The sequence below is a fragment of the Rosa rugosa genome, chromosome 3, assembly GCF_958449725.1.
Source record: "Rosa rugosa chromosome 3, drRosRugo1.1, whole genome shotgun sequence".
NCBI classification, from domain to species: domain Eukaryota; kingdom Viridiplantae; phylum Streptophyta; class Magnoliopsida; order Rosales; family Rosaceae; genus Rosa; species Rosa rugosa.
Genome location: NC_084822.1, coordinates 42056342 through 42065959, shown reverse-complemented (window position 1 = coordinate 42065959; position 9618 = coordinate 42056342). Strand labels below are relative to the sequence as shown.

Here is a 9618-nt window from a genome sequence, read left to right as displayed (position 1 = left end):
TGGCTGTCTCTGTGGTATCTCACCATCTCTCTCTCCCTAGTTCTGATTTCTGAAGTTCTGAGTTTTAATTAGTAAATAATCGATTTCCTGATTTCCATTTGATGATTGATCTTGTGAAGTTGTGATTCTTGTCTTCCATTTAATCTATATCACTATATGTCTATATCAGTTCTGAGTTCTTGTTGGTTTTTAAGTTTTATAGTTGAAAACTTGAAAATTGAAATGGGTAATGGCTAATTGTTTCGATTTCGGTTGGTGCTACTGTCCTACTGATGTTGATGGTATAATTGCTAAATTGCAGATTTGCAGAAATGATATAATTGCTTGGCCTATGGAGTATGGAGTATGGATACTGATTAACTGATGGTGACATGGTGTATTGATGTTGATGAGTTGATGTTGATTACTTGATTTTAATAAAGGTAATGATACTGATTGAGTGATTGGGTAGTTAGAAATGGGTTTGATAACTTGGTTTCCGTATAATGTTGATTTCTTCTTCAATTGCAGTTTGTAACTTTGTATGATTCATGATTCATGAGGAGAAGGCCTCAGACCTCAGAAGCAGAGGGCCACAATTCGTTTGAGAAAGCTTGAAAAAAAATAAAGGTAATGACATTGCTCACATAATTCGTTTCAGAAGCAGGTCATCTCGGGTCATCTTTTTGAGATTTTGGGTATCTTGTGGTAATAATGACATGTTTCTGGGGATAGATAGTTGCAATTGAGTTTTGAATGATCTTATTTGTTAAGTAGTGATGTGTAGTTGGTGTTGCAGGTTCTTGCATTGCTGAAAGTCAAGACACTGGGTCTTCGGCAACCTCATCAAGATTTGCAGTTGGCCAGTTGTCTACTTATCTGGCCTCAGGCCTGCAATTTCAATATCATCAACAGGTGCTTTCTGCATTGAATTTGGAAGTTCACTTTTGAGTAAAGAAATTGACAGCTTTTTGTGTTAGACAACATTGGTTTTTGTACTTGGGAATTGTATGGCTCTGGAGGATATTGAATATGCTGCCATGTTCTTTATTTGGCTCATTTGCGGAGTATTTGAAGGAAGCTTGTCCTTTTCTTTTGCTAGGAAATCAATGGCTAATAATTGTTACTGCATGTAATTTGATATCTGCAGGCACATAAGGTTAGAGAGCTTCATCTTTTTTGCATTTTCACCCATTATGAAGTTGCATCGACAAAGAATTTTTTTTTTTTTTAAAAGGTCTGAAGAGTTGTATATATTCATTTCAAGTTATAACTGCTGCTGTATATTTTTATTTGGTTCACCAAGTTGTGGACCTTGATGACCATGCCCTCCCAGAAAATTTGGGTTTGCTTCCTATGAATGTGATTATTGATGTTGTAGGTGGACTGCATTGTGTTCGACAAGACAGGGACTCTTACAATTGGGAAGCCACTGGTTGTTAACACACGACTCATGAAAAATATAGTGCTTCGAGAATTCTATGAACTTGTTGCTGCAGCTGAGGTAGGCTTTTAACCTGTGTAAGCAATTGCTATATCTGCTTTATTAGATGGACTGAAATGTTTTTCAGAATCAAATCAACATCTGAGCATGTATGTTAACAGTTCTTTATGACGCATACATTTCAGGTTAACAGTGAACACCCCTTGGCCAAGGCCATTGTTGAGTATGCCAAAAAATTCAGAGAAGATGAAGAGAATCCAGCCGGGCCAGAAGCGCATGACTTTGCCTCCATTACTGGTCACGGGGTGAAGGCTATTGTTCAGGGCAGGGAAATAATTGTGGGGAACAAGAGCTTGATGGTGGACCAGAACATTGCAGTTCCACTCGATGCAGAAGACTACCTAGCAGAAGCTGAAGGGCTGGCTCAAACTGGGATTCTAGTAGCCATAGATGGAGAAGTGGCTGGAGTTCTAGCAATATCTGATCCACTGAAACCAGGTGCTCAAGAAGTAATTACCATACTCAAGTCAATGAATGTTAGAAGCATAATGGTGACAGGTGACAATTGGGGAATTGCAAATTCTATTGCCAATGAAGTTGGTATTGATACTGTTATAGCCGAAGCGAAACCTGATCACCAGAAAGCAGAGAAAGTGAAGGAATTGCAGGTACATACAATGACTATTACATGAGGAAGTCCTTAAGTTCATTCATGTTTATGTTAGTTATGCACTTATGCTAACAGGTTATAAACTTCAAATATCTTATTCATAGGCCTCAGGCTACACTGTGGCGATGGTGGGAGATGGCATCAATGACTCACCAGCACTTGTGGCGGCAGATGTAGGAATGGCAATTGGTGCTGGCACTAACATTGCAATTGAGGCAGCAGACATTGTGCTAATGAAGAGTAGGTTTCCTCTTTATTTTCTGTAAGAAAGACAAGTTTATAGAGGGAACTTGTCTCAGATAATTGGAGTAAATTGATCAATATATGGTTGAGATTTTTTGTTTCCAGTATTAATTTCTGATGGAAATGACATTTAGTTAGTTGTGGGTACAATATTGATTGGGTTGTGAATTATGTTACTGTTTGGATTCTGATTAATGGAATTGTATATTAAAAAAAAATTATTCTGTAATAATTTAGCACCAATTTTTTTTTTGAATAGCACCACTCTTACACACTGATATCTGTGAGTTAGGAATATATTTCACACTGAAATCTGTGTGAGTTAGGCATATATTTCACACTGATTAGGATATCAAAATATCAGGAAAACAAGTGGGACCCACAAAAAATTTCACACGGACTCCCAAAACCGTGTGAGTAGAGCATTAGCGCCCCCTCCGAAGGCAACCGAAAAACAATCCGTAGCTGCACTGTAGGTAAAGCCTTTTACACACTGACATCCGTGTGAAATGCTAGTATTTCACACAGATTTAAATCTGTGTGAGTTGCCCGTTTTGCTAGTAGTGTTATTAATTGATCGGTTGCCAATTCATATTGTTAGATTGCCACATCATTTTGACTAAAAGTCTATTATGACCATCCATCTTCTCGTCATTGCATCTTCACTAACATCATTGTTATTGCACAAATCTCCCGCCAAGACCAATCCCCAAATCTTGGTAATTTGGTGAATTCTGTTCTGGCCGTTTAGGAGTTTGTCCTCCCACAGGAGTTTATTGTGTTCTCAATGGTGAGTGAAAAGTACATTGTTTACATATATATGTATACTATATTTGTTTACATATTTATACTTATAGGTCATATTACAAGGCTGTCAATCTCTCAGATCAGCCACGTCAAGATCAAGAAGAATACTGTTTCAAGTTGTTCAAACTTCAAACAATAATTGTAAACAGATCACAAAAGAATGTACATATGGTTTATGATGCCAGACATTCTGAATAATATATAGTGGTGCTTCTGCACTCTGCAGCAAGTGTCTTCATTATCACCACGCAGAACTGGAGAACTTTGAAAAAAAAAAAAATCTAACACTAATGAAGAATTTATATAAATTGATAATATTTTTACAAATAACGAAGTTCGTATACAAGAAGGAAAAAAAGAGTCGAACCTAACACAGACTAAGCACAACCTTCTAACAATAATATATATCCAATCAAGCCAAATATATACCACAAATATATTTATATCACAAATCAACAAATGGGTATGTGTGTAATATGGAGTGTGTAGGATATGCATGTTTTCTAATTCATAGCAAAACCATGCTGTTCTCCATCTCAAATCTCATGTCGTCCAAAGTACCTGTTTCAAAGCTATTTTCTTCCAGATTCATGTCCCATAAAAATCCATAATCATCGTCATTTTTTGCGCTTATTTCGGTGATAGAGTCGGTATATTTTTCTTCAGAAAGCTGAAGGAGGTTGAGCAGAGAATTGCTTTGGTTATTGTGGCTATGGCTATGGCTTTGGTGAGGTACTGGTGTGGTGGAAAATGAGGCGATCTGGTTACTATATCCACAGTGCATGTTTTGGTCATGATGAGTTGGAGGAGATGTTAACGCAGCAGTGCATGATGTTTTGGTCTCCAACATAAGGTCATGAGGGCTGAGGTTCATGTTGTCGTTCATCTCTCCTTTGCCTTTGTGGAAAACCCGGCACAGAACCCAGTCCTCCTGTGACAAGGAAAAAACGATATTTAGCTCGAGTAATTATCATGACCCATGAGAAAGGAAATATATACTTAACTAGTGCCCATAAAAAATAAAATAAAAAATTGGATCTTTTACTCCTTTAATTTAGAAGTTATTTTCAGATTTTACCTTGTATCAATAATCATAAACCCATGCCCAAATCAATGTAAAAGGTTTTGATAATTTTATAGCTAGATAAAATAAAGGATAACTTTTAGAAAAACTCCAGAATTAGAATCTCAACTATTGAGTTTACTTTTTTACCAAATTTAACGGTTGAAAAACATAGAATATATTATTCTATGGTTTTGGATCACGTGGTGATATTGTTATGAGGTAGTCCGAGCAAATAATATCACTCAAATTTGATGAAGACCTTGCAGGAGTAAAAAAAAAAATTAAATTACATTAAGAGATCAATTAGAAATAAGTACAAGTCAAATGGGTCAATAACATCAATCCGGACCACCACATATACCATGATCTTAGATCATATTATAATTTTCCCACACATTAAGGATAAGTTTCCGATTTTGTAAACAGAAGAAGCATATGTTAAATAGTGCATGCATGATAGCTTAATTTCCTAGAAGGACTATTTCTTTGAATATATGTATGATCCATCTCTCTCCATGACAGTGATGACTGAAGTGGCAAAACACTGTTAACAAAAAAATCGATGATGTAGGAAGCTAAGCTAGCTTGCACTTCAGAACCTCTCAATATCACGTGACAGAGAGAGAATGCATCTCTATCTTTAATGATGGAGAAGAATAAGATGGCGTGTGCATGATCGATATAGCTAGGAAGAGAACTGAAGTACGATTGTGAAATTACCTTGGGAGGCATGTGTGGGGTCTCGAGGCGAAACTCATGCATGATCCACCCAGTTTTAATTCCATTGGGAGCTCTGTTCCGATAGAACACCAGCGTCTTCCTCATCCCTACGATGTCCCCTGTTCCCGGATCCACCACCATCCGGTCTTTTCCGGTAGCTTTCCAGTACCCGGTCGTCGTCGCCCGGTTGGTTCTGAACCCGGTCGCGTACTTCCGGTCACGAAAGCTGAAGAAGTACCACTCGTTCGCGTTCAGCTTTGCCACCTCTTCATTCAGAAAAATAATCACAGAACCAATCAGTTTTTGCATGAAAAATTGGTCAGCAAGTAAAGTGAAGTGACATTTTTGCTCAGTGTGATATTGCTTTCATTCAATCTTAACATTCACATAAAGGAGTTGAAGAAAAAAAGAGATCGATGAGTTGTGCTTTTCCTTCTTGAATATCTCGATCTTTTGAGTTGACAGGTCAATGTCGCCCTATGAGCTACGAGAGTGTGGTAGGTAATATCACGTTTAAAGAAGCATGATACTCTAATTAAGGACCATTAATTGAACTTATGAAGGTTAAGCTCATCACACCAACATATAGAAGTTTTCCATGATGTCGATCACTCGTATTAAAGTGACATGCATTCCTTGGACTAATGTGAACTAAGCCATCCATTTCACATGCAACCCCTACTTTATTTTATTTTCAATACTATATAATTAATTCTCTCGTCTAAAAAAGATACTTACCCTATAAGATAAAAAGAATCTTTTTTTCTCTTTTAATACATCCAGGATTTGAGTTCCTACCTAAATTAATCGGACTCTAGACTTAGCTTTTTTTTGGATTCACATTAGATATATGATTCCGAGCTCAAATGATGAGAGGATAAATTAAGATGAAGAAAATTATTAGCTATCATACAGAAGCTAACTAGCTAAGAAGAACGATCACATCTAGTACTAGAAGTAGTCGATTATTTATGTACTAGACGTTCTGGTCCTGCACATCAGGGCCGTTAATATACTAAGAAAGGGTCCCATGTCTATTAGAGAGACGAATTTTGCACATGACTGCCCTCAGCAGGCTGCAGATGATCAAATCATAGCCACATGATTGTCTGATCAGTTCAGACAGCTGTTGAGAGAGAGAGAGAGAGAGAGAGAGAGGAATGTTCTGAACGAAGAAGGATATGAAACTTACGTAAGTTTATTCTATTTCTACTATATTTGCAATAATTATTTGTATTCTAGTAACTAAACGCGTACCACCTTCATTAAAATGCGTAGTACGTGTTGCTGTTTCTGGCAAACCAAGAGTTCAAATAAACCAAGCATAAATTGCCCAAAAATAAAAATACACCAGTTAGCATATGTATGATCGATGCCATAACAGAGAATCTAAGAGCAGGAATAGTTTTTTTTTTGGTGGTAATCTAAAAGCAGGAATAGTTTAAATAAACCCATATATAATCGAACAAACTGGGATTATAATGACTACCATTGTGTATGAAAACTGAAGAAAGGAATATTTGGTAAAAGAAATGAGGAAACTAAACAAAATAGATCCAGGAAAAAAAAGATAGGGCCATGTTCTTTATTTTTATTTTTTATATCTAATCAAAAGCAAGGTTAATTTGGTGCTGATCAATCATTCTGTGTTATATATGCACCAGAACAAAATCAAGTACCAACATAATTAACACAAGGACAAACATATAAAGCCAACTTAATATATACGAATCTTAATTTATTTTCTTTTTTAAATGATTTGTAAATATTCATTGATCTTTTTTCAGGAAATTGCCTGAAAACCTCCAGCCAAAAAAGAAGTCTGAGAACCATGTCCGATATGCGCATCTCGATGAATCAAATATACGCGATGAGAAAGGTGAGAGGAAGAACAGAGATACTCAAGAAAAGAATATTGGAATAATTATAAATATACACACACGCATATTTGGAAATTAATATTCATACCAGGAAGCTGCCATGGCTCACAAGTATGCAAGTCAATTTCCACCAGAGTACCCTTCAAAGCTTCCTCATTTGTGACCTTTTTGTAGAGATAGTGGCAGACCAACTCCTCATCACTTGGATAGAATCGAAACCCAGGAGGCAGTGTGGCTCCAATGTCCCTCAGACCCATATTTTCAATCGTAATTGGCTAACTAATTAATTAGGGCTTGGTTGTGGTTGGTAGCAACAGAAGTAGTAGAGAAGAGATCAACTTCTTGATCAGATCGATCAAGAGTTGGAACCAGGAAGCAAATCTAGTTTATGTTTATGGCTTTGATATCCTTGTTTGGCTGGGCTAGCTTTTGAAATATATAATTTATAGAAGGATATATGAGTGCCAAAGAACGTTGGGTGTTATATATATAGTTGGGATATGCTAAATGCCAGTTAGCTAGATCGCTCATTTACTTACAATATCATTCGAGCAAGCAGGTCATGCTTGTGTAACTGGTTAGTTATTAGTAGGAAGTTTCAAGAAAGACCAAAGTTACAAGAAATCTTGCTAAGGGCACCACAGCAATCAGGCAACACATATGGACAAAAATCCAAATAAAATTATTAGAAACCCTCCAAAGTATCCCTTTTTATTTATGTATATAAAATTGGGTTAACTATCACTTATGTTTATATTGAAAATTGTATATCAATTTAAGAATATGTCTTACCAAGTAGTGGTAACACAAAAATACGATGATATTATTTAAAATTAGTGTATCTTTTTTTTTGAAGGAATGACGACAAACTATATTAAGTGATAACCGAAGGTTACATGAAGCGATGCAAAAGCATCGAAAGAAAACAATAAAGCACAATGAGATGCACAAGCGCATCTATAATAAAGAAAAAACAATAAAGGATAATAAGATGCACAAACACATCTTGAATGAGAGGTAACCAGGATGTGACTTGATGTCGAACGACACCACTACACTGCATATGTCACGAAAACAGTGTAAATATAATAGTAACCGTAACCGTAACCGTAGCCGTAACCGTAACCGGTGTTATGATCACCTAGAAGAGGTGATGCACTCACCAGGAGTTCGAAAGTAACCGAGGGTGTCAAAAACTCGAAAATTAGCAAACGAACTCCTAAGAACCAGAACCAGTACCAGATCAATATGAGCAGCTGTCCCGGATCCAAGATCCGGAGTTGTAGGCCACCAGGATCCCAAATACGGATCCAAATCCGGCCCAAGACCAAAGTCAAGTCTGACAAAGCAGCCTTGACAAAAGCCCAAGTCCATTTGAAACTGATTAGGGCACCCCAGCTCATGGGCACCCTAGCCTCAGCCCCTCTCTGGGCACCCGAACGCCGCCGCACCCAAACACCACAGATCTGAGCCGCCGCACCGGAATCCCTGCCTGAACCCCTAGTCGCGCCCAAAGCTTGATGGATTCGAGAAGGAAGGTAGCCGCGCAACAGACATGGGACGCCCCTCAAAGCCGATTCGATCTGCAAAAACCAGCGTCGGCCCAAACGCAGCCCCTCCAATCCGTGTCGGAGAAGACGCAGTCGCCGTGCCGCCATCTCGCTCCATACGAGGTCAGCCACCCCCTTAACCCTCTCGGTGATGCAGCCGCCTGACACCACCTTCAGTCGTCCACGTTTGGGTCGTATTCGACCCACTTTGAAACTGCCTTGAAACTCTTCACGGTGAGGCGCGACCGGAAAACCTCTCCCACCGAAAGCCGAGTGGACAGGCAAAACCAAGGCCGCGAAACACGATTGAGACTGCTGTGGTTTCTCCAAGAAACTCAGAGGGTAATGAGAGACGACCTTCGCCGCACTCGATTGACACAGCATCGTAGGTGATGCCGAAATAGCCTGCCATTGAGAATGGAGGAAGGTGCAGAGTCGCCAAGCCCGGGGGCGCCGCTCACTCAGCCCTTGCAGAGCTCTGCTAGGGTTCATTTTAATTTATTTAACATTAAGTAATGCCTAGTCAGCCTACAAAAAGAGCGTATTGAAATGAGACTTGAGACAACGTTCTCGTGAAAAATATTAATTAAAATAGATATTATGAGCTAAAAAATTAGTGTATCTGATATTCTGATACATCTATGAAATTGTATATTATTTTTACTACAATATTATATTTTATTATTTAAAGTATACCTTGATTACTAAAAGTAGAAACTTAAGAGTTGTCACGTACACAAATGATTTTTTCATCTTTTAAATGTATGTTTATAACAGACCGGTATACAATTTTATTTTATCCGCTTGAAAAGTTTCGTTCACCTTGGTCTTCCAAGTGAAGATACTCCAAGGAAAAAGCTCTAGTACTCAGAGTTTTCATAATCACAATTGTCTTAGAGTTCATAAAAGCGTTTAGTGGCTGCTGCATGCTTTGTTAGCAATCATGAAATGAAGGCTTTTCTGCAATGTTGTTTTTTTTTTTTTTTTTGGCAAACAGCAATCAAGTGACATTAAACTGGAGGAAAATTACAAAACCCAGAAACTGGGTGCAACAAGTACAGAAACAACAACAAACAAAGCAGCCTAAACAGATGGGTAAGAAACCAAACCCAGACAAAGAAAACACAGACTCAAACCAGGCGAGTCTAGGCCACCGGCCAAGAGAAGGACGCTGCCACAGCGGTAGCGCCACCGCGATGTTGTTTGTGGATGTATAATATGACTTGCTATAATTCAAATTCCTCAAAACCTAATGTCCT

The 9618-nt window shown here is 38.1% G+C and overlaps 2 protein-coding genes across 6 annotated transcripts; one reads left to right on the top strand and one right to left on the bottom strand.

Annotated features, from left to right (window-relative positions):
• Nucleotides 1–272: 272 nt before the first annotated feature.
• On the top strand, nucleotides 273–2582 carry LOC133739732 (probable copper-transporting ATPase HMA5). Of its 5 annotated transcripts, XM_062167523.1 has the most exons (7): nucleotides 273–422; nucleotides 511–609; nucleotides 779–894; nucleotides 1130–1216; nucleotides 1361–1483; nucleotides 1609–2091; nucleotides 2205–2582. In XM_062167523.1, the coding sequence occupies exons 5-7, from the start codon at nucleotides 1433–1435 to the stop codon at nucleotides 2268–2270; spliced, it is 600 nt and encodes a 199-aa protein (XP_062023507.1). In that variant the 5' UTR covers nucleotides 273–422; nucleotides 511–609; nucleotides 779–894; nucleotides 1130–1216; nucleotides 1361–1432; the 3' UTR covers nucleotides 2271–2582. The 5 variants fall into 5 exon arrangements, 4 of the variants coding, with proteins under 4 accessions (XP_062023507.1, XP_062023506.1, XP_062023509.1 ...); XM_062167522.1 differs by lacking the exon at nucleotides 1130–1216 and having other exon boundaries at nucleotides 2205–2581; XM_062167524.1 differs by lacking the exon at nucleotides 273–422 and having other exon boundaries at nucleotides 596–609; nucleotides 1130–1138.
• Nucleotides 2583–3425: 843 nt separating this feature from the next.
• LOC133740764 (protein CUP-SHAPED COTYLEDON 3-like) lies at nucleotides 3426–7319 on the bottom strand. The gene is made up of 3 exons (XM_062168715.1): nucleotides 6898–7319; nucleotides 4930–5195; nucleotides 3426–4074 (listed from the first exon to the last, which is right to left on the bottom strand). The coding sequence occupies exons 1-3, from the start codon at nucleotides 7064–7066 to the stop codon at nucleotides 3652–3654; spliced, it is 858 nt and encodes a 285-aa protein (XP_062024699.1). The 5' UTR covers nucleotides 7067–7319; the 3' UTR covers nucleotides 3426–3651.
• Nucleotides 7320–9618: the final 2299 nt, after the last annotated feature.